This window comes from Stegodyphus dumicola, chromosome 6 (genome assembly GCF_044657685.1).
Source record: "Stegodyphus dumicola isolate Sdum_Otavi_A_Nest chromosome 6, ASM4465768v1".
Taxonomy (NCBI): domain Eukaryota; kingdom Metazoa; phylum Arthropoda; class Arachnida; order Araneae; family Eresidae; genus Stegodyphus; species Stegodyphus dumicola.
In genome coordinates, this window is record NC_140773.1 from 146,840,354 (window position 1) to 146,866,822 (window position 26,469).

Genomic DNA, 26,469 nt, shown 5'->3' on the forward strand with positions numbered 1-26,469 from the left:
TTTTAGACGTAATTTAAGATCTGAAACCCTCAGATTTAATTCTTTTTTTAAATTTTAAAATGTTTAATGTAGTTTACCTCTAATGTTAGGTCCTTGTTTTTCCTCCATGCTAATGTGGAAAAGCACATTAGGCTATTCCTCCATGCTAATGTGGAAAAGCACCAAGGAGCTTGGCACAACTGCATCGGGTATAGACGGACTGTAGCAATCCAGAGGACGTTTTCGCAAATGTACCTACTTGTGAAGATCGGCAACTAATTTCATAGAGAGATTTTTTTAATCTACTCTTTAGATTCGGAAATTTATGAAAACTGAGTTCAGGATTTTCAGAACCTTTTGAGGTACACTAAAAGGCAGCTAACAACTGGTAGTATATTTTTTGTTATAGGCAACTTCCCCCCCCCCTCTCTCTTCAAAATATTATTATTATACTACGTGAGAAATGTTATTAGCATTTTACAGATCGCTTTCAGCAACAGTAAGCCAGTTACGCTCCTCATCTCAGCGTTATTTTGTTTTTTATGACTTCGGTATGAAAGGGCAAGTATTTCATTGCAATCACGAAAGAATTTTTAAGAAATTTCTTCTTCGGGCAGAAACACTATGCTTTGCGATGCCTCAATAGACTTGTGAATTGACTAGCGGCTCAAAACAGGCATGGCTGTGAGCGGCTCCTTACGGAAGGCCTGTTATGCGCATGCTCACGGACATAGTGAAATGTATTTATTTTCAAATGATCATTGGGCTACTACATTTGGCTATTATGCGCCACTTGGCGTTGTTTCTATCAATTATCCGAAAATTCGAATATGAGAGTGGTTCCTTTTTCACTTTATATATAAATAATATTTTTCACACATATGATAACTGTTTTAAATGCTGAAAATGAAAGATCTGCTATTTAGACAGAGTTCATTGCGAACAATGAAAACTGAACAGTTAAATATTAAAATTCTTTCCGTGAAAACATTCACGTTCAGCTTCCGAACCATCACTTGGCAGAAGAGACATTTTTCGAATATTTTGATAGTGCTTCTGAGAACAAAATAAGAGAAATTCCTGTCATAAAAATAAATATTTTGGGTGCTAGTTTCCCTAAGAAAGGTCCTCCATGGAAGCATCCCTTCCCTTAGGCAGATAGTCCATATGAAGTTAACCTAACCTGAAAGTAATAATTTTATTATGGATTGATTTGAAGACATCATTAACAACAACAACAACAACAACAACAAAAAAAAAAAAAAAAAAAACCTACAAATTTCAGAATTTTTTCTCTAATAACCATAATCATATTTATTTAGTTTTGGAATAATTATTTGAGTATTTTCCATTCATATATAACTTTAATGCTCATGTAGATTACAAAAAAATATTTTCCTAAATTTTAAAATGTTTTATGGGAATCAAAGCTATTACATTTAAAGAGGTTTGCTAGTTTAATTGAGAATGATGAAATGTGTGCTAGCTACCTAACACAAGGAATATCTTCACTGAAAACTAAGGGATTAGGATTATTTGGATTATGTAAAAGTATTTTACAGATATCTGCCTTAAGGAGGAATGCCTCACGACCAACAATAGAAACTTCCACAGAAGCTCTAGGGTTATATCAGAATCTCCTTCTAAACAAACCTTCCAACTTCATGATTGAAATTCATTGTTGCATAATATAGTAAAATTAACTTTCTTGCATCAGATTTCAATCACTTTATATACCTATTATGCAGTCATTTTATTTCTATCGTTATATTATTTATGCCCCATTTTAGAGAATTTTAAAAATGCAAATTAAAAAAATAATAATAATGAAATAGTGGCAATACATGTTTACTGACTTTCGTAAATGTTTCTCTTATGTAGTGTGATTAATTGAGTATGATGTACTTCTTCATTTATGCTTTCATCACCTATAAATTTAGATTTTAGAAGTATTAAATGTTTAAACATTATTTGTAATAAGATGTTCTTAAACGAGTTTTGTAGTTCTTAAACAAGTTTTGTAATTTCATAAAGTAAGAAAATTGCACAAATCAAAAATAAATTTTTATTTTACTAAAAAATCATATAGTATATCATATAGTAATCATCTATAAAAATTTCATATAGTATTTTAACACTTGAAAAATAAGGAAATGTAAGAACTCAATAACAAGTTTTAAAGTACATAATAAATTACAAAAAGGGAAAAAAGAAAATTATCTTGCAGTTTCGGATACAAAAATTTTATCATAAAATGTTTTTACTTGATTTTCAGCTACACTGCATACTAATAATAGTAACTTTTTTAACAGGAGGCAGTGCAGCTGCAGCAGACAGGGGAAAATAAAAAATCCAATGCAGTAGCAAGTAATAAATTTCTTCAGTTTCATTTTCAAATAAACTGACTTAAATCAAACATCTGAATATTAGACACATAATTTGAAAAGATTCTCTCTATTTTTTTTTTTTTTTTTTTTTTTTTTTGTGGCATATAACCTAACTTGATTTTTAATGCTGAGAACAAGCATAAAAGATCTAAATTATATATCCTAACTTGTTATACGATTACACTTAGATAAAGCAAACTTTGTAATACTAAAGACATAGTTTTTAAGGTTTGAAATAATTTGCAAAGCAAAAACTTCAAACATCCAACTTCTAACACAAATGCGAAACACTTTATATTAGCTCTACATACAATAGTAATAAATAATTACCTAGGTTTGAAATATTTTTTCATGAATATAAATAAACAGGTATTTAATGTTCTGATGTCATTTTCAGGAACAACATGCATGAATAGATTCACATAAACTCTACATTAAATAATAGCTACATTATTTGAAAGAGTATTAATGCTATTAGTCAATATCCAAAACACTTTCTTCAAAATTAGAAAAACTCCATATATTAGAATCAAACTTGTGATTAAATTCACATCAATTATGCATTTGGACATGGCAGATACAATCTGAAAAGGGCCTAATTGATTTAAGTGAATAACCGCAGCCTTGTGTCAAATGATATAAAAACCCTTTACATTCAAATTTTGTCAGAATCATACAACATTTTTTATAATAATTCTATTTACATCAGAGTTCCATTATTACCTACATTTGAAATTACCAACATATTTATAAATAAGGAGGATAACAGTTTTCTGATTTTATTCTCAGAAACATAATGTGCATGAATAGATTCATATACGCCGAATCTTGAACACACTAATTTAACCAGTTCACCGTTAGGAAAATCGCAAACATTTCGTGCCATTTTTCGCATGCAAAGGTAAACTTTTTGTGTCTAAAACTGGGCTCAGAGTATTTCTTTTTCCCTTTCACAACCTGTGAAAGCCTTTAGAAGTTCTGTTCAAATCAGATTGAACAGCATACCTGTCACACTGAAGGATGGTGAATAACGACCCCTAAGTGGCAACATAAAACACAAAGACTGGTGTAGTACTTAGAGCAGATATTTTTCCCTTTGCACTCAACCCCACTTCCACTTCCTGCACCCAACCCCAAATCTATTGCAATCTATTACAATGTAAATGTAATTTTTAATTGTCCAGAAAAAGCTTTATATAAAGTAAAAATAAGGGCATTAGCTAGTATTTGAAATGTTCTTGAATTTTGTTTTATTATTTTGATGGCCTGTAACAAAAGAGAAGATTTGAATCGTTAAGAATTGAAAAGATAGCATTCAAATCCCTTTGTTCGTTAATAGAAAGGGAGAAAGCTGTTGTGAATCTCATAAGATATGTTGAGGGTGTAGCTGTTCGAAGAAAGTGTGCCCATCCTTTACTTTCCTGAAACAGCCCCGCTGTGATCCTAATGTGACACCGCTGAGAAGATAAGTAACCCATCAATCGCCCCTTTTGATTTTCGACTCATTCTGTGGGGGTTGGAAAAAGGTCGCTGCGTCGTATGTGTCTCGGGGGTTACGGTTCAGCCCATATTTCACCCCGACGAGAGTCTGCCGACGCTAACGGATGACGATGCCTTTCCTGTGAATGTATCTCTCTCGGGGCAAACGGTGAACTGGTTAAAGAACCTTAATGCCATTAACTAATTTCCAAAAAATTTTCTTCAATACAGCAAAAAATCATGAAACACTCAGATCAAAGCAGAATCAAATTTGTGATTCAATTCACATAAATCATGCATTTGAACATGGCACATACAATTTGACAAGAAACGACATTGTTTCGACTGCTATAAAGGCCCTTATATCCAGATTTTACTCGAATCATGAAACATTTTTCAAAAGTTATTATTACTTGTATTAGAAATATACCTTCATGAATATAAATAAGCAAGCAATCATTTTTTTTTTTTTTTTTACTTCACTCTAAGAAACATCATGTAAATAAATAAATTTTTATTAACAAACATTTTAAACTATAAATATACTACTTTGAGGGATTTTTAATTCTATAAAGTTATAACAAAAACACTCTTTTTCAGTAGCGAAAAGCATTTTAAACACCACGATTTTACAATAATTATATATATGATTAAGTTGACATTAACTAATTATTTTAAATTAGACATAAACTTTTGAAAAGGGCCTTATGACTTAAGTAAATAATTGCAGTATGTATTTTTATAGATAAAAAGGACTTAAATAACTAGATTTTTCATTTAAAAATACGGTACAATTCCGTTATAGGGACCGCAAAAAATTACCAAAACTATTGTTGATGCCAAAATAATTATGGTAACCTTAACTCAAGAAAAGCATAATAATAAAAAATAACTATCTAAGAGTATTATTTTAATTTAGATGAAAGTTTCTTTCATATAATACACTTTATTATTATAATTTAATATAAACAAACGGCTAATTGTAACTGTAAGAAAGCATTATTGTAACTATCTAAGATTATTAATTTAAGTTGATGGAAGGTTAACTTCATATATTACACTTTTTGTTAATTTAATTTATTAAAAAAAAAGGTTAAAAATAAGTGAAATTAAACGGGAGGCATAAAATTTTTAAGATCCTGCAACATCGCAGAAAAAAATTTAAGTTTTTTTTTTTTTTGTGCAAATGTCTATACATAAACTCGGACAAATAAGAATTGAAATATGCCCCGATGGTGTTTATTACGCCATTTAGCACTGCCCCACAGTCGTTGTATCGTTTGCGTATGGTCCCCGTTTCGGGATCCACAAAATTCTAGTTGTGGTTGACAGTAAAATGTTCAATGTCGACATATCGCAGTTCATCCAACTTATATGATTTCTAGCAGTCAGTATAAATAATGCTTCCTTCTGTGACATTTTCCTTTATGATGTTCGAACATCAGTGGCCGAGCGATAAAGTCGCTGAACACTGGTAGTTCAGTCTGAGGTTTGAATCCCGCAAACGGGCTGGCTGTATGGACAATTTAATGGTTTTCTCTATGTGTAACGTGTATACAAGCCAGTTTCCCTTAGAAAGTCCTCCACGTAGGCCTCTCTTCCCTTAGGGAGATAGCCCTCGAGGCTTTGCTCTAATCACATAAACCAAACCAAACCTTTATGATGTTCCATAAGGTTTTCACCGATCGATCTGGAATAGCGACTAAAACATTCTTTTGATTCTCTGCACAATCCACCGAAAACCCATTGTGGCAGAAGAAGACGTCCAATGTTATTCTTGCTTCTACTGAAAAGGCTTTTGTCTGCTTCATAATTTTTTCCACATCCGCCGAATTTCAACTTAGGCTGAGAAATTAAAGCTATGGCACACACCTCACGCATATCTTCCAGTCTACAGTTGTATTGTGGTTCATCTTCAGTTGGAGTTCACAAAATTCAATAGATGTCATCTCTTGATACCAAAAATAGGTGAGCCTGCCTATCAGTTATAAGGAAGGGGATTTTTGTTCCTTCGATCCAATGTCTGACTTCTTAATCCTTTCTTCAGAATACAGGTTCATTCCTGCATCTCCATTTCGCTATTGAGTTACCGCTAAAGCATAATTTCATCTCGTGGTTTTTCGATCATAATATTCTATAATGAATGATGTCTTTTCTTTGGAAAAATTATATTGCAGACATTTTGTCATTGGGCAATTCCCAAATTGTTAGATCCATATCATTATCAAAAAAGAATTAAAAAAAAATAAACCAGTATTCCAATGGCGACTACAAATATTTCCCCACCCCAACGGCGGGCCTTCGGCTTGGCCACAACTAAGGCCAGGTGGTGGTCACTTTATTATGGAGGCACCTAATAAACCAATAGGGGTGTGCGGAAAAATCTATGAAGGAACCAGCAGTTATAACCATGCCTTCTCCGGAATTCGAGCCTAGGCCTTGTAGTATCGCAGTCAGCTTCCCTAATCAATATATCGTGTGGGCGATGACTTACAAATATAGAACTATTTAAATTTACGTGGTGTGAAATCGCCGCTTTCGTTAGATTTTGCGCATATATTTTTGCTGCAATTTGCTACAGCCCCTATAATGGAATTATACCACAAAATAGTATTTTTATTTGAATCGTGATGTTTTATACGATAAATAACACCAAGATTGAAAAATTCTTAAGCATACAAGTCTTGCACAATGAAAATATTTAAATTACCTTTGCAAACCTATCTTAACATACTATGTCACTTTATGTTTCTCTTTATATAAGTAATGTACAATTTTCATTATTTATAATATAATAAATTATGTTGATTTAGGGCCACTTTAACCCTGCAAGAAGTATAAATGTATACTTAAAACAAACAGTTTAAGAAATTGTGATTTTAAACATAGCATTAAGAAAATATCATCCAAATATAAAAAAAGTTGCTTTTTACTGATTCTTGAATTTTTCAGTTTCGTTTCCTCATTTCTTTCAAGTGAATTTGAAGGAATGTTTTGTACATAATTGTTCAAACATATATTTAAAAATCCTGACGACACTCATGTTTATTATCTTGTACAGCAAATTACATTCACAGCATCTTTTATTAATACGTACATACTATATTACAAAAATAACTGAGATGAGCCTCAGTTATTTTTGTAAGAAGCTGATGGTGTAGATGAAATGCTTTTCGTACTTTTCAGATATAATAGTCTGGAAAAGTAAATATGTAACTGATATCAATGCCACCATATTTTCTGCTGGGTCTTTGAAACCTCCCAAATTTTACAGTATCAATATATACATAATTTGTTTCCACTAATGTTCCATTTTTTCCGCCAAGATGCAGAAATCTATGCAAGCACTTTAGTTAGTTTCAATATTACTTGCACAATAAACAGCAATTGTATGTGAAAACTTCTGCAACAGTGTCTGAAACTGCAACCAATTTCACCGACCATTGGAAATAATTTCATTGATTAATACTTTTATGAACTTCTTTTACATCTGAAACTTCTGTAATAAACTGTTTTAGAGAGATGTATCGATAGGAATTAGAATGAAGCTGAAGAATAGACTTAAATTAAATTTTTTTTCTTTTATATTCCAGGATTTACTGTACTGAAATATAGTAACTGCCTTCAGACATCTGATGAAAATCTGTACTCAAATTTGTGAGTTTGAAATTTACACGTTAAAATTAATTTTGACCTAATTACTAAAAGTTCTTAATTCTATCGATGATAGCATATATAGTGTGAAAAAGAGCAAAAAATATTTCCTTGCGTAAACATTTGAAATGACTTTTTTTATTATCGTTGTTATTAATCTCACTGATAACACCTACGCTAATTCAAATAAAACGCGAAACGCTGGCGAGAAATTACAATAGGTTTACCATCATTTGTTGGCGATAAAAAGAAACGGCGCATGCGCAGTTCGTTCAAAAGATTTTCTCATAGGGAGCCGTTCACAGCCATCCCTGTTTTGAGCCGCTAGTTGTGAATTGGTGACTGACGAAACGTGTTTCAAATTAAAATGTTATTCCGAAATATTTTTCAGATTGCGAAGATCGCGCGCAGAACAGGATCAGCTTGCGCAAGAGTTTCTGAAAAAATTTTAAATGTTCCAGAAACTAAAGTAAGCCAGCTGTCTAATGGATTACGAATTGCCACCGAAGATTCGGGTATTCCAACATGTACTGTAGGACTATGGATAGATGCTGGTAGCCGACATGAGAGTGAGTACAACAATGGTGTTGCCCATTTCCTTGAACACATGGCTTTCAAAGGAACTTCCAAAAGATCTCAGACTGCTTTAGAATTAGAAGTTGAAAACATGGGTGCTCATTTAAATGCATGCACATCAAGAGAACAAACAATTTTCCAGGCTAAATGTTTAACAAAAGATGTTGGTAGAGCCATAGATATTCTTTCGGATATTATTCAAAGTAGTAAGTATGGTGAATCTGAAATAGAAGTTGAAAGAGGTGTTATATTGAGAGAAATGCAAGAAATTGAAATGAATTTGCAAGAGTTGGTTTTTGATCATCTTCATGCAGCTGCATTTCAGAACACACCTTTAGGACGTACAATCCTTGGTCCTATAGAAAACATAAAAAGTATATCGCGTAAAGATCTAGTAGAATTTAAAACCAATCATTATGTTGCATCAAAAATGGTATTGACTGGTGCAGGTGGTGTCAGCCATGAAAAATTAGTGAAGTTAGCCGAGGATTATTTTGGCTCTTTGAAAAGTCATGGTTCTGATGATCCATCACTTCTGAAATCTTGCACGTTTACCGGTACTGAATCTCGTTTATGTGATGAAGCGATGCCTCTTGTACATGCTGCTCTTGCTGTGGAAGGCTGTGGTTGGACGAATCCTGAAAGTATACCTTTACTGATTGCCAATATATTAATTGGCAATTGGGATAGGTCTCATGGAAGTGGTGGAAATATTTATAGCAAGTTAGCATATGATGTAGGTTCAAAAAATTTGTGCCATAGTTTTCTTTCCTTTAATACATGTTATAAAGATACTGGATTGTGGGGAATCTATTTAGTTTGTGATAGTAAATCTCTAAATGATATGATATTTTCTGTGCAAGAAGAATGGCATCGTATTTGTACGTCAGTGACTGAGGCAGAAGTACAGAGAGCTAAAAATTTATTAATGACTAATGCATTGCTTTTGTTAGATGGTTCAACACCAATATTTGAAGATATTGGCCGTCAGATGTTAAATTATAGTCGCCGAATACCAGTGTCGGAAATGGAAGCACGTATTGAAATGATAAATGCTGATGTTGTAAGAGAAGTATGTTCTAAATATTTGAAAAATAAACTACCAACTATAGCAGCAATAGGACCTATTTCAAAGCTGATTGACTATGAAACTTTGAAAAGAGGAATGTATTAAATTTTAACTAGATCACAGTAAAAGGTATTGAAAGTTATAAGATTACTTATAAATATTTGAAGTTGATTTTTGTTATTTTTCAACTAACTTTTGTTGTTTATTTATTATTATTATTTTTATTAACTAATTTTCATATAGTAAAATTTAAATCAAGATATGACATCCATTGTTATTTAATGAATTTGAAATTTCTGATTGGTTTTTAGTTATCTTTATTTAGAAATACTAGCAAATATGTGTTTTCTAAAATGATCCTAAAGAGTGTATAATAATGTAAAGCTGAGTTTTCGGTTTCAAATCTTCTGGGATATGAGATTGGTCACTTTCGGTGAAATATTTGTTAAAAATTATGAAAGTGATAATGAATGTGGTAGCTTTCTTGTTTAATAAAATGGCTAATCTTTGGAATATGGTAACAGGTAGTTTGGCGACATTTTGGTAAGGCAATAAAGGTTACTAGCTAGGACTTTAGCAGTGTACATGCATAAAGTCAAGAGTGTGCGCAATGCCATTTTTGTGCAATTCTGGGATGTTTTTTTAAGTGAAAATAGGTCGACGTGTACATGGATGATATCGTGTATGTGCAGTTCTTAAAAATGCGGCAAGCAGTGGGCGATTCTGCACTTGTCCCAATTTTGCACCTAATCTTCATCATCATTAAGCACTTTTGTTCCATAAAAGTTCTAGCATAAGCGTAATTTGGCTAGCAGACTGCTGGAAAAAAATGTTGAGAGAAAAAAAAAAAAACAAAAACATGCCTTTACTTTGTGAAAACAAAATGGCGTCCAAACAAAAACTAGCAGGTTGCTGTAGCAGGGTTGGTCGCCAAAAAATCGCCAAGTTACCATAATCCAAAGATTGACCAATGAAATTTGAAAATTGTTCCAACAATCACTAAAACCGGTCTTGGAGCCCTAGCTGAAGATTAACTGATTATGAGGAAAAAACTATGAATGTATGTAATATTGACACTTAAACTCAACTTTGGGTATGAGAATTAAATAAATTGCATTATTTCATAATGATTATTGAAAAATTTCTTTCCACAACAGGTCTAGGCTTACCATATTTTTTAGGGTCCAACGCAGGACATATTTAAAATATGTCCTGGGTTGTTTAAAAGTCGTAACAGTTTACTGAAACATTAAACTTTATTTATTCAGTAGTATTTTTCACTGGACATGACTTTTTCCAGAAATGGTTTCTTTGTTTTAATTATATCATAAAATTCACAACAAGAAAGTTCTGAATTAATTTTAACATTTAGTTGATGTTTGAAAGTAGATACGGAAAGCCTACCTCTTTCTGCAGGCCAAATGTTCCTCATAATTGAAAAAATCAACTAAAGCAGGTTCCCAAGCAAAGACATTGCAAATGCAACCATTTAAACAATTTTGCAACTTGAAATATCAGTCTTTGGAAACATTTTAAAAATTGCTTCCCACTTCTCTTCAATAGTATCTGATACTTTTTCAGATCCACAACCTACCTAGGTTTTGAATTATATTTTTCAACGATGTACGTTCATCAAATAAGTCATCACTATTTATAGAATTTTTTATAATTTCATTAACAACCTGTGCACTCTCTTCCAAATCAGACCAGGCAATTTCAGTTCATAAATTTATCCATTGAAACTTAATAACTTCATCAAAACTGGTTCTCCATAACTCTAAATATTGAATACTAGAATTATAAAAATTGTCTTTGCTTGAAAAGAATTTTTGTTTCTGAACATCATTATTTTCTTTTAGAGTGCGTTGCAATTCTTTGGCAGAAGATGGTACAGTCAAAAGTCGTTAATCCGGACTCGTCAGGACTTCGGCGGTTCTGGATTATCGATTTTTCCTTATTATAGATCATCAGTTTAAATCTCGTAAGATGGCATGCAGAAATTCTAAAATTAAAAATATGAAACCGTAATTTATGAAATAAAGAACAATTATGATCTAAAGAGTATCAAAATTTACAAAAAAAAAAAAAAAAAAAAAAAAAGCTTAATATTTATAACATTTCTTTCACTGTAAGTTGTTAAGTTGCTTCGTTTTATGTGATAATACTTTCTCTTTAATTTTATAAACAGACATAATTTCTTGTTCACTTACAAAGTTTCGCTGTTCAAGTCCAGTAATTGATGTGCCGAGAATACCGCTTAACTTGTCAATCGAAATTTTTTTGTTTTCACTAACCTCTCTGTCACCTTCTTCATGTCTTTATCCATTTTTTGCAGCAATTCCACTTTTTGTTTGAGGGACGTCGAAACATCCTTTCGTTTTGTAGATCCTTTGGGAGCTCCAGCATCAGAAATTCTATTTGACATAATCGAAAGAAGTTTACTTTTATAAAATTGCTCCTACAGTCTGCAAAAAATAATAAGTCGCATCCAATTTGAAGATTAAGGAACAACGCAATCATCAACATTAACTGAAATAGATAATTAGATAATTTTAGCTTATACCGTCCGTTATACATTAAACGCGTACGCAAAAACGTATTCTGCACTTGCACACACACATATGCGCAGTCATAAAGGTCTTACGCGCATGCGTAAACGCCTATGCGCATGTGTCAACGTGGCGCATGCGCAGAAAGTTTTTAGCTTTAAGGTCCGGAATATAAATCATTCCGGATTATGGGTGTCCGAATTAACGACTTTGACTGTATAAATTTGTGGGTTTTTCTTTCCTGAAGTTGACAAATTAATTCAGAATATGTCTGAAATGCTTCTGTTCCTGTGATAGAATTAGCTTCCAGTTTCAGAACTACATTATTAAATAACTGTAGAGTACCATATAAAAATTTCAAATACAGTTCACTTTCTAGATTAAAAAAAAAATGAAACAATAATTTTGGGCATTTGTCACAAGATAGAAAGTATGATTTTAGGCCATCAAAAATGGAAAGAATTCTATATATTGCAGGTAACAAACTAAGAAATCTTGTGCTGCTATGAGATAATACTTTTTCGTAATCTGTTTCCACAAATTCACAGAACTCTTTAAGTTTCGTTACTCTTACTGTATATATATGAAAATACTTGTAAATTTTTATAACAATAACTTCTATATCCAGGAGTAGAGAATCGCATGCTGTTTGTACTGAATTATGTACAATGTGGGCTGAACAACCAATTCCTAAAATAAGTTTATCTAAATCATTTTGAACTTTTCTGAACACATTTTCATTCCCCTTTCTCTTCACACCACCGAAATTACTGTTAGTGTTATTGGCAGTATAACAAACCAACTTTTCTTCCAAGTTTATATTTTTTCAAGCACTGCAAGTCAAAATTTGAACAGTTTCACCTGACACTTCATCGAAATTTAAATTAAAGCTTAACTTGAATTCCCTCCTGCAGGGTGAAATATCTTACAACAATTGGAACAAGTTTTACTTCTCTTCTGTTTGAACTATTCATCATTACTGTTACATAATTATAATTTTCCTAAGAATGCAACTCATTATCAAATGTAAATGGTGAAATAACTTTGACAATAATTGCCTCTGTTTTTGTTCTAGCAGATGAAAATTTTGGGTCATATAACTTTTTAAATGGTTTAGATGTGCAGTCTGATGTTTTGAAACCGAGTTCATGTCTAACAGTGTGGTATAAAAATGAAGCTTCATTAGCAGCATACTCAAGATCATTGTTATTGCTATTACTATCTTTGGCTTTAAAAAAAAAAATCTCATGTTTGCTGACGTAGTAGCATTAATAGCACTCTTCCTATGTTTATCTGTTTTCATATGGTCTTCAATATCCCCTTTTCCTTTATGTGCATTAGAAAATTCTCCAGTACATAGTGTGCAATAAACATGTTCATTGTTACTGTCATTACATAATTTCAAAAATTTGTATTCCTCTTTGAGGTTACCATTAAATACACATTTTCCTTTGCCCATTGTTATGACGAGACAAAAAACAAATAGAGGTAAAATAATCAAAGTCATGTAGGCGAGATTTCACATAGGAAAACAAAATAAACACATTGCCCCTGTTGTGTTGCCAAATAACTAAATAAAATGTTGTGGTGGGACGGTAGCCACGCCTCCATCAAAATCGACAGTGCTTGTGACAAGGTCGGCTGAGAAATGCATGGCGGTAAGAGAATTTTAAAAACATGACATCGAACATATAGGTCTAAATTTTAAAAAACACTCACCGGTCATAAACTTCTCAAACCCCAGACAACACTAAAAAACCAAGACTGTCTGGGGTAAACCAGGAGGTATGGTAAGCCTAAACAGTGTATACTTAGCAATTTTAAAAACTTTTTGTTAAGCTGATATACCAGACAAAAAGAGTTTTTAAATTGGCAACTTGCTGGCAATTTTATGAAGTAATACCTGTTCAGTAGTAAAATTTCAAATGTTAGAAATAGCAATTAAGAATGAAACAGCTACAAATTAGAACTTGCATTTCATTTGTTTTTTCTAGTCTTCAGGGTATAGTTTTAAATAATTTTACTGCATTATAAAAATGCAGGATAAAGGCTCATTAATAAGGATAATTGTTTTGTCTTGCATTACATAAATTTGAGTAAATTTTCTGTTGTTTGTAAACTGACCATTCATAATTTCAAGCAATTAATCCTTCATCTTTCTATTATTCATAGCCTTTCCTAATTAAAGGACAAAAATATGATCAAATTTAGTAAATCACTCGTGTTGAATTTCCAAATAATGATGTTATTTCAAATGGCTGCACATTTACAACTTGGTGCATTTGTTGGTAATGGATAATATCCATTGGTATTTATGCTGTGTCATTATTGAGAACTTTGTTTAAGGTCCATGATTGGAGGCAGCCAATTTTATGCCTGCAAAAACAAGGAAATTCTGTCCAAATTTTGATAGAGAACACTTCAGGTGATGGATCTGAAGGTCTTCTGCCTCTCTTTCCTTTACTGCCAAAGCTCTTGATATAACTTTTAGCTTACAAGTAATTTAAGTACCCCCATGCTGCATAGGCCTTGCATATGTCCAAAACGTCTTAAGTCTTCTTCAGGTTCTACAAGTCTAACAATATGGCAGTCGGTTGTACTAACTGCTATCCTGATCAGGGTGTCTAATTTTCTAATTAATGTAACTGAATGTTAGAATGAGGGGCAGTTTTTCATTTTTGTTAAGAACTCCTATTCTTATGTTTTTAATTCGTTGTTTGAATTAAATGAAGTATTGTAATCATGAAAAATATTAGTTATCAGATTTCAATGAGGATATTCATTTTGACACCTATGGGCAGAATAAAGGACTTTATTCTAAAACATTATTTATTCATTTTGATTATTTCTTTGCTTTCTATCTGTACCTATGGACAGAAAAAATATTTTTAGTCCAAAACAGATAGTAAAATAAATTTTTCCATGATGCCTACTTACATATATATCTCACACAACTCAAAATCAGTTAGGTATCCAGTATTGAAATTTGATATATGGGATTGCTATAATAGCTAGTTGTACATCTCCCTCTTTTATTGCAATCAGCAGTACCAAAAGTATATATATATATATATAATTACAAAACAATTCTTTTGAAAACAAAACACAAACATGCCTTATATATTAGGTTATACGTAAGTTTCCTGCCACCGCAAATATTGTCTGCACAAACAGTTTGCTTTGTTGTGTTTAAATCATATTTTGTCAAACGATTTTTGGCATTTGAAAGAAAGATACTTACTTTAGAACAGCTTGTTGTGCAATTTGTAAAAAAGTATTGTTATCATTTAGTACAAGATGACTGAAATGGGACTATCACGCTACCAGATTAGAATCATCATTTACTTCCAAGTTCTGTTGAAAAAAGTCAGCAACAGAATGTCACCAAATCATGTGTATTGGGTTTTATGTAAGTTTCCTGCCACCACAAATGTTATCTGTGCAAACAGTTTGCTTTGCCTTGTTTAAATCATGTTTTGTCAAAAAATTTTTAGCATTTGAAAGAAAGAGACTTGCTTTAGAACAACTTGTTGTGCAATTTGTAAAAAAGTATTGTTATCATTTAGTACAAGATGACTGAAATGGGACTATCATGCTACCAGATTAGAATCGTCATTTACTTCCAAGTTCTGTTGTAAAAAGTCAGCAAATCAGAATGTCACCAAATCATGTGTACTACTTCAGGAACTAATGTTTACAGAAGTGTTTTGATGACAAAAGATACATTTTGACAATGTTAAATTAAAAAAAAAAAAAAGAAAAAGAAAAATGTTTCAGATTTAAAATTATGTCCAAAGGGGTGTTTTTTAACGTTTTGTGTGTTACCTTTATTTATTTATTAAATATCATGTTCTTCTCACTTAAACCATAAATTTCAGTTCAATAGCAATATCGCAAAATAATTTTAAAATAAGCCTATCTTTAGAATTTCCAGTACACAGTTCCGAGCACTGAAGATAAAAGGGTCCCCCCCCCCCGTAGATTGTTGCCATTGCTCGCTTTCAAATCGTTGAGTAAAAAACTCAACGATTTGAAATCGATAATAAAACAAATTTCGAATTTGGTCTTCCACATGCCCATATTCGCTGTAGGATTAGGTCATTTAAAATTCAATGGCTCTGTGTACCATTGTTTTATCACAATGCGAGAAATATACATATGTTTATGCAGATTTTTCATTATTTAATTTCTTCAAATATAATGCAGGACTCTAACATTTGGTGGCAAAAGTTTGAAAAGTGAAACGGACATTTATAGTGATTCAACGCAAAATCGCAAAACGAAAACAATAGTCCTTCAGGGACAAAGCCCCTTCGGACTAAAAAAAATGCACTAATAAACAAAATTTACATTAAATGCAGTCTCTTAGATTTTGTATTTAATGTTTGGAAAAATTTTATGCTTATTATGAAGAATAAAAATACAAGAAGCTTACTGCTGTAGAACAAAAGGTTTAATCCTAGTTTACATACAGTACACATGGGATTTGGTGACTTTTGGCTACATTATGCTGAGTTGTAAGTGGGTCATTTTGGTGTTGCCGAAAGTTTTCGAAACCGTGCCTACCGTATACTAGGACTTTACTGAATAAAAATTGACCAGGATTTAATTTCAAAATTTGTCATTTTCAACTTGCCTTGAGGATTGATTAATTAAGTTAAAAAAAATTCAAGGAAATATGTTTAAATGAAGTTCAGCAAAAAATGTGTATAATTTAGACTGTACAATAAGTCATGGTGTCCAAATCAAATTTTTTTTGGTTCAGACACAAAGCTACAAAGGTTTTTCACTTTTTATGTACAAACAGCCTTTGTCAAATAATTGGAAAATGTCTTCAAATATTTGAAATATTTGTAAATTTTTTTGCATTAATTTATCAAACAACAGAAAACAAATGGTTTTTTAACATATAAGTTAGCTTTGCAAGATACAAGAACTGAATAAAAGTCTCAAATGAAAAATTTTGTATTCAGCTGAAGAAGACTGTGACTGAAGAGTTATCGTAATGGCACAGTTTTGGCCGTACATTAAAGCTATCACCATTTTGGCATATTATGGTCATTTTGGCAATTTTTAACCAAAGAGATGCCCTATTCTAAAATTATCCATTTTTGAACTTTGAAAGCACTGAAAAAAATTAAATGTGTAAAATAAGAGTCATGAAAAAGATCTTCATACATGCTTTATAATGAGCTCAGTATTTGTGTCATTTGACTAAAATAAGTTCGTTATATTATTTTTGCTAAATTCTTTATTGTTATTAAATTGTGTCTGAAAATAGTCAGCATTCAATAAATGTCATTCATTAAGTAGAAATTGTACGACTTCAAATTTCTCCTTCTCGACTACATATCTTTCTAGAGAAAGAAATGTAGTTGAGAAGGAGAAGTTTAAGTTTTTTGGAAATCATTAGAATCTTAAATATTATCGTGCGAGGCAGTCTTTATACTGTTATATTCCTTCTCAAAATATAAATATATGTGTGTGTATTAAAATTAAAGAGTCTTATAAAAATAATATTAATAGAGCATTTTATAAAACTGTAGATTCTGTGCCAGTTCGGCACATTAAAAAAAGAAAAAATTATTGTATTATTGTATTGTATGTAGTTATTGTATTGTCACAGAATTATTGTATTTTGACAATTGTTTTGAATAAAATAAAATTTGTATAAAATCTGAATAAAATTTGGAATGCTATCTATCATGTATTTAGAAATAGTAACAAAAAAGAAAATTGTTGTATAACAAAGTAATGGTAGTATTTAAAAGGAGTAATAAATGGTGAAAAACATATTTATTCATATCTGAGTTAAAACTTTGAAAAATAGAACAGAGAGAAAGATAAAATGGGGAGCATTTGATCCTTCTGCATTATTACATATTAATTAATAGGAGAAAACTTGCTAAGATAGGCTTTTGACCATGTGATTCAAATCATTAACAATACATTTTTATTTGTAATGTAGAAAAATATATTTGTATCTAAATTAAAATTTTAGGAAAATAAAGAACAAAAAGAAAGATATTTTAACATATATAATAGACATCTGCCAATAAATGTTTGTAATTCTGAATTATATATAAATAAAAATCTGTTAATCATTGTAGGAAGTATAGATATAGGAGGGGGGAACTGTGAAAAGTAATAGAAATGAGGCTTGCATTTTCGAGTTATATATCTCTCACTCTTGTGGCATATGAACATCTTTTACTGCTTTCAAGAATTGGTCCATTGATGACAAATTAGTACTTTCAAACACCTATTTACCATACATGACCTTTCCAGGATGCTATTTCTTTTTGCCAGATTTACTTTCATTGATTCCAGACTTACTAGCCTCCGAGTACATCATTCTCTCTCAAGCATATTTTCACAAACACCTATTACCCGTCTTAGAATTGGTTATTCACGAATTACACACAGTTACCTGTTAAAAGCCGAGAATGAAACTATTTGTGAACATTGTAATAGTGTTTTTCTGTACATCATTTTTATCAGAAGGTCCATGTTTTAACAAACTTCGACTCAAGTATTTTAATGAGTATGACTTGCCTGTTGATAGTATAATTGGGAAAGAGGCGAATACCTTGCAAGGTATTTCTCCCGCCTACCTAGCGTGTCTTCTTGGTGTAGTAGTCAGCACACTGAGCTGGTATTTAAGAGGTCCGTGTTCGGTTCCCGGCGAAAACGATTGCTAATTTTTCATCTCTCTTGCTCAAAAAAAAAAAAAAAATCCTAATGTCTCTACAACCTATTTATTTCCTTACCTGAAAGAGGCGGGTCTTTATAATTTAATTTGATTTTGTTCTGATGTCTGCACATTGTGTATTTTAATGTATTTTTACCTTTTTAAATTTAACTCATATTCACATCTCATGTCATTACCTGTATTTTTATGTTTCAGCTTAGCTTTCATCACCTTAGCATTTCAGTTGACTTTATAGGCGTCCTGTTGTTTTAAACTTGTATTTATAAATGTATGTGTGTAAATCAGTTATTTTGTATGTTGCACAGCCAAAACTTGTTTTCGGCGCATATAACCTGTCAGGTTTTGTGCCAAGAATACACCATCATATCATATCACTCGTTTTCTAGATGATGATGATATTTTACGGGTGGGAGGTCGGCTGCAAAATTCTGATTCGGCATTAAATGCTAAACATCCCATAATTATCCCGGGTCTACACAGGATTGCCTTGTTACTTGTTAAACAATATCATGTAACTTATATGCATGCAGGATTCAGTTTACTAGCTAACTTTTTAAAGCAAAACTATTGGATTGTAAATGGTAATCTAATCTAATCTAAGAAAATAAGTCGTACCGCCAAAATTGGCACAACCGGCAATTTAAAAGAAACAAACTGAGAGATAACTGGATAAACACTACAACAGAATAAGGACTACATATCCAAAAACTCATCCTCGCTGGAGATGTGTCGGCGCCGCCAACGGGTCATCTCGACCTTCATTCAGAATAGAAACCACCTATTTCTTAACATAAAATGACTAAATTGTACTCAAGACAACTGCTAACCCAAACAACAATTATAAAATACAAATATTGCCTAGCTTAACGAACAATAAGCATTTACAGTTTTCAGTAAATTATACATTGTATGTATACAAATTACATTATAATTTATGCAATTCAACTCAAAAATTTAAGCAATTAAACAAAAGGATCGAAATATACATAATTATTCAAATTGGTAATAATTTTTATAAGTCCTAATTTAGCTTTGTTATTGCTATATAGATATTTTTCATTATTTATAGATATATTTCGAAAATATTCTCCTCTAATTTCCTTCGTTAAGGCACAGTCCCAAATGTAATGTCCATTAGATGCTCCAGATGCATCCTGATCACATCGGCAATGAATATCTTTCCCATGAAACCTTTTTAGATATTCTGGAAATTGGCCATGTCCTGTTATCAATTGATTTAGCAATCTATTGTAACTTAATCTTTGCTCTTTGACAACAGGAAATATTTTATAAACCTTTCGTCCAGTTTTGTCATAATGCCATCTTTGTTGCCATGTGTGGAGAATCTTGTCATGTAGTACACTCTTAATATAATTAAGAGATAAAGGAACGGTGATATCAATATCTGTATTATAGCATGCTTCCTTAGCAGCAGAATCTGCTGCTTCATTTCCATGAATATTCGAATGTCTTTTTATCCAATTTATATGTAATTTCATTTTTGAATTAATATTATGAATATAATTTCTGACTTTATCTACTTTTGCAGATAAACATTTTCTAGAATTAAGAGCTCTAAGGATGCTCTGGGAATCTGTGAACACCGAAATCTCCCAATTTGTAATATATTTCTCATTTTCTTCCTCATTAGCCCATCTTATGGCGTTTTCAAAGGCGATAAGTTCTGCATCAAAAATAGTTGAATTATTATTCAATCTTAATTTAGATTTATATACAAATTTATTATTTGCAAAAGCAACAAATGCTGCTCCAACATTTTTATCAATCACGGAGCCATCAGAGAATAATTCCAAACCAACACCAGTTGGAAGAAGTGTCTTCCAGGTAACCTCTTTAAATTGTGCCGGATGAAAATAAAACTTTTCTAATTTTGGATCAATTTCTCTATTAGAAATCTTCATGTCACAATAATCTATATTCTTCTTCATATGAACAGCTTTATAAATCAGCGTTTCAGCTTCAGCTACTAAGTCTATAGGCGTAACCCCAGCTAAGACCTGTAGGCTGGTGGTAGAGACTGTTCTGTAGCATCCCGTAATGGGTAGCATTGCAACCCTCTGAATCTGTAGCAATTTATTTCTCACCCTTTCCGTTCCAGTCCACCAAACGGGCGAGCCATACAAGATTATTCGTTCAATTCCTCTATTGTATAATTCTTTTAAAATACTTTTACTTTTAAAAGAATCCGTACATAATAATCTATTCATCTTATTCATAATCTTAAAAATTTTTTCTTTAAATTTAGTTAAATGTGGCAACCAACTTAAATTTGTATCCAAACCCTACTAAAAATGCCCCATAGAAACCAGTAAAACTTTTTATGGATACCCATAAGATTTTATGGGTTTCTATTGACTTTTACTGGTTTCTGTTGGTCTCTGTGGGTTTTTTTTACTGGTTTCAAAATGACCCATAGAAACCAGTAAAACTTTCTACTGGTACCTATAGAATGTTTGATGGTTTCTACTGACTTTTACTGGTTTCTATTGATCTCTGTGGGTTTTTCTTACTGGTATCAATTGACACCCATACAACCAACATTTTTCTTTTTCAATGGCAGAACTTTGTACTGGTTTGTATAGGTTTATATTGACTTTTACTGGTTTTCTTACTGGTATCAATATAATAATAAATCTTCTGTTTGTGTATATGGGTTTATGCTATTTTTTATCTGACGCTAATAGACTTCTTGTAAACAATAAAATTAACAGAATGAAAATATGATCTCTTTAAGACCATCAGAGTAACCTGGAAACGCAGGTGGTCGTTTTAGAGAGGGTTTTTACTAAACATGCTTATTTATTTGATTTTAATTTTTTTTTCGGAAACAATAACAGTAATCATATACACCACACACAACGAGGTCTCTCTAAGGCGACCAGCCGCAAATAAAAATTCATCTTTGCAAGTGGTCGCCTTTGCAAGTGGTCGCCTTAGAGAGGTGATGCTCAATACCAATATATACTCACGTTCTCAGAGATATGTTTATCTTTTAGAGGTGGTCGTCTTAGGGAGATTGCATCTACGGAATGAATCTCTCTAAGGCGACCAGACACACTTGCAGAATTTTCTTTGTGAATGGTCGCCTTACAGAGGGAATATTCAATACCAAAGTATACTTATGTTTTCAGAAATACTGGTTTCTTTCAGAGGCGGTCGTCTTAGGGAGGTGGTTTTTTCTACGAGTTGGTTCTCTGAATACACACACATAAGCACTTACATTTCTGAATTACAAATAAACACCGGTATCAACCAACATCTCTTTAACGCGAACAAGTTCATTCACAATCGCAGAACTTTTCCCCCTGTTAACGCTGACGAGAAGAAAAATATTCCCCACTCTCAGAAGTTTCCCAAACAAGCAATATGGCGCCGCTCTAGTTATTGTTGTGCGATGGTAGTGTTATTTTCTTCGTGTGGTTGTAGTAATGCAATATATTATTTACTAGGATTTACTGTATTACAAATTTTACTATGTTTTACTTTTTAGAAATTAGTAATAAATAATAAAATACCAGCACTGACTATGAATATACAACTAAAGCCATGCACGTATAATCGTGTCTAATGTTTGAGAGAACGTTGCTGATAACTGACTAGTTGTGAAATGGAGTTTTTGTGCGTGAAATTGATGTTCCATCTTTACTTTTAACCTGAAAAACAATGTGCTTGAAGACTGAAAAGTGATAATTTCAGACTTGATAATTTGGTTCAGTGTGCAGATGCAGAAATATAGTTTTTGCATTCTACTGAAACTGTATTTTAAAAAATTTATTTTTTTTATTACAGTTTAGAAATACTTTTTTAAAGCTTGTTCATGTAGATGCTTTATCATTTGAATATTATGTACTAATAAATTTGAGCATACCTTACTTAAAAATTATCTTGCATGATTCAATTTTTCGACTAATGTGATGTGGCCAAGCAAAAAGAATGTTTTTTTATGTTTTAAAAAATGCACTAATTATATTTCGCGAGAAAAAAAGGTAATTTTATTAATGAAATAAACATTGAAATATTTAATGTGTTTATTACTTATTGAATGGGGTAGACAAGACATACAAGCTTAAGGAATCTTTTTTCCACTACTAAAATTATGTGAAAATTTAGATGATCATAGTAGCTTACATTGTTTTTTTCTTTTTGGTCTATTTTTCTTTACAAGTATGAGACTAGAACCACATTTTTACATTAAATATTTTGTGCTATTTTGTTAAAACACATATAATCATTTTTATGCATACTTTAATTTTCATTATTATTAGTTTGATGAAAATTTCAAATGTGTTTTTCATAAATTGCTTTTGAAATAGAAATAGATTTGTAAATAAGATTTATGTAATATTAAATGTACTAGTCTTGGGAGTATAAAAAGTGAATTATTTATTTGAAAAAAATTACATTAAGTTGAAACCTCATATAGTGGTTATTTTCTTAAATGACCACCTCTGATAATGGCACATTTGTCAGGACAATAATTAAATAACAGGACTTAAAAAATCATTCATAGTTTTGTCAGGCTACAGGAAACTGGCATTTTCTCGAATTGTGGAGTTGATTGTTTTAGGAACGATTTGTTGTATAATCAAATGACTTCGGTGTAGTAATTTTTACGTGGGTATGAATTTTGCAGAAGTAATTGAAAGTTTTTACGAAACAATTAAAACCAAAGCTTTTCGGATCATGAGTCTTATAAGGGCACTGTTATAGCATTGCTTTCAGATATAGTTTGAGTAATATTTAAACATTATTTTCGAAAGCACTTCCACAGAGAATCCGGTTGTTCTCTGCGAATGAAAACCCATATAAATAAATCGTCTGTACAGCCTTATACAAATGCAGTTAAAATTACTGTCATTACAATTAAGCGAATATAGCTACATTTGTTTACAAAAGGTTATTATTGCTAAATACTGCACTATATAAATTTCATTTGCCATTGTAATTTCAGAAAATGCTCAGCATGAGGTATTTTTATAATCTACTGTCAAAAACAATAGCTACCTTTTCAGTACTTTAAATTTTACTATTTAGAATTTTTATGGTTCAAAATAATATTTCTATACATTTTCTAAAGTATTCTTTCTACAATAGAAATCTAAATAACTTGCACCTAAAACACTGACTCAAATTTATTCAAATAATGCATCGCTTTAATTAAATATGTTTCTTTGAGATGATATATGAAAAACCTTGTGTAATAATAAATTATTAATATATATAGGTAAATGGTATTTTTATATATTTTTTCGGGTAAAGTGCAGAATCGCCCACTTATTTATTTGGCACTTTTTACAAAAGTAAGAAAAGGATACAAAGAAATTGGATTTTTGTCAATTTTCTTTTGACTTTTTAAGTGAAAGTAGGTCGATGTGTACATGAATAAAGTCAAAGGAGTGCACAATGGCATTTTTGTGCAATTCTGGGATGTTTTTTTAAGTGAAAATAGGTCGATGTGTACATGGATACCGAGTATGTGCAATTCTTAAAAACACGCCAAGCAGTGGGCGATTCTACACTTTCCCCATTTTTCTATAGGAATTTAGTTTCCTTAAATTAGTTATTTAGTATAATTATATGTATATGAGTATATTCATACTTATTCACATAGATGGAATTTTTACAGTACGAAAGTTGATCTTTTTTACATCAAGAACTACATATACTATAAATACCCATTATGTTATAGATTTTATTTATATAAAATCTGTGGAAGATTATATAGCACTAAAAGTGAGATACGGAATAAAACATTATACGCTACGAGATATTTTCTTAATTCCCGAATTGTGCGTTGAGAATTGGTATTTGTTGAAACTTGTAAATTTTTTAAAATTCATTTTGTTACAATATAATTTATTGTATTTTGGGTACTATTAAGTTTATTATATGTTATCTTCATGTTTCATTTATTGTTTGAGAGATACAGGTAACATTCAAAGTATTGTAATAAGGGGTCGACACAGTGTTTGTATATTATTATTTCTTTACTACATTATATTCTTGGATTCATCCTTTCTTCCATGCAAAACATCTATGTATATGCATGTCATAATAAGCTGCAGGGTGTTACTATCATTGGTAAGCGAGCTTTAAGGAAATAGCAAGTATGCTAAATTTGAACTCTATGTTAAGTTTCTAATTTGCAAGTCCCGTATACTTTTTGCTTGCTTGTTAATAATGTTTCTCTTCCTGAAAATTTTTTAATTTGGTTTAGTGCATTGTAGGTAACTTAAAATTTAAACAGATGCTAGAAAGTACCATCCTTTGGCAATACATTTCTCATTAGGTATCAAATTGTTAAACAAGCTGATGTAATTAAATACAATTGTTTAATTTCCCAATTAAAGAACTGAAATACAAATATATGCAGTGAGGTACAGTACTATATGTATATATTTATAATGAAATCAATAATATATATACAGTCAAAGTAATGATTCGCAACCATCAAATGAAATATTATATATATATGTAATAGATTCTATAGTCGAATACAAGCAGCTGAATCCGTAATGAACAGCAAGAATTTTGATGTCTTAGAGATGTTGAAACTCCAATCCACAATGAATAAGAAATTTGGCAGTCGAGGTAGATTTAATTCAACTTTTCTTTCAGCAAATATGTTGCAGCCACAAACAAGTTGGCACATTATTTATGCCTATTCCAAAAATTAACATTTTTGATAAATGTGTAGTAAGAAACAAGGAGCAGACAGACTGCAATCCAGCTAATACAAAGCATAAAAAGCAAATGCGTTATGTTAAGGGTGAAATCTTAATTCAGACCGAGTTAATTTTGATTCTCGATGCATTTTTACTCGTATTTGTTAGTTAATACTGCTGTAAAATTACTATTGGCTGTTTGAGTTTTAGTTTCTTTTACAACATCAAATTATGTAAGAGTCATATGACATGAATTAATCTCGAAATGATGCAGTGCAGAAAGATTACTGTTTTTAGAATAGAGAAGGAAAATTAATTTTATGCTGCTAATTTAATCTTTTGCATATTCCTTATTTTTCTTATATATGTACATATATCATTCGATGGTTGTGAATCATGACTTTGGTTATTATATCTTTCTATTCATTTTATTTTCAGAATTATATAAAGGTAGTTTAAAATTTTGTAAAAAGAATTTATACAAATATTTTGTAATATGTTTATAGATATTGATGTGCATTAAGAAGGACGGGCTCGTAGGCTTCTAGATATTTTAAAATTTTTATTTATTTGCATCGAGTTTTATTTAAAATTACTTTACATGCTTTCTCCGCAATTTAGTTCTGTACATTTCATCAGTGCTAATTATGTACTTCTGCTGGTTTATGTTTTTATGGAAATTTGATTTACAGTTCTATTTTTGTGTATTGTTTTTTTATAGGGATTCTGTATATGGATACCCGTTCTATGTACGATTCTATGTATGGATACTCCACTATGGTATAATGCTATTGGTTCTGTTTATGGGTTTTGTGCAGCGATTTTTCCAAGAGGTACCTTTATTGGTCTGTGGATTTTTGTGAAGTGGTTTTTACAGGCTTTGGCGTATGGGTGCCTGTATAGGTGTACATGCTTTTGTTTACTGGATTTTACAAGGCATAGACCTACGGAATATCCATTTTTTTTAATGGAAATTTGGCCAATGGATATAAAGTTTATAATATATATATAAATATGCATATAAAGTTTTGATTTTTGGCTATGGGTTTTTACTGGGATTTTGTTTATAGTGCCTACAGTTCTACAGGTTTCTACAGAGATTTGGCCTACTCGTATCCGTACAGTCGTACGGGTTTCTGTTTACAGGTTTTTTACAGGTATTTGGCCTACAGGTACCTATACAGCCATGCAGGTTTCTTTCTATGGGTTTTTACGGGTGTTCGGCCTATGGGTACCCGTACGATCGTATGGGTTTCTTTTTATGGGTTTTTACGGGTATTTGGCGTACGGGTACCCGTACAACTGTACGGGTTTCTCTCCATGGGTTTTTACGGGGATTTGGCCTACGGGTACCCGTACAACCATACGGATTTCTCTC

At 31.5% G+C, this 26,469-nt stretch overlaps 1 protein-coding gene across 1 annotated transcript; it reads left to right on the plus strand.

Annotated features, from left to right (window-relative positions):
- The first annotated feature begins 7,777 nt into the window (after positions 1-7,777).
- On the plus strand, positions 7,778-14,781 carry UQCR-C1 (Ubiquinol-cytochrome c reductase core protein 1). Its single transcript, XM_085818980.1, has one exon. It carries the CDS (start codon positions 7,867-7,869, stop codon positions 9,247-9,249), a length of 1,383 nt encoding a protein of 460 aa, XP_085675106.1. The 5' UTR covers positions 7,778-7,866; the 3' UTR covers positions 9,250-14,781.
- The last annotated feature ends 11,688 nt before the right edge of the window (positions 14,782-26,469 follow it).

Coding starts and splice junctions, on each gene's coding strand:
- UQCR-C1 (XM_085818980.1), top strand. CDS start 7,867: ATGTTATTCCGAAATATTTTTCAGATTGCGAAGATCGCGCGCAGAACA.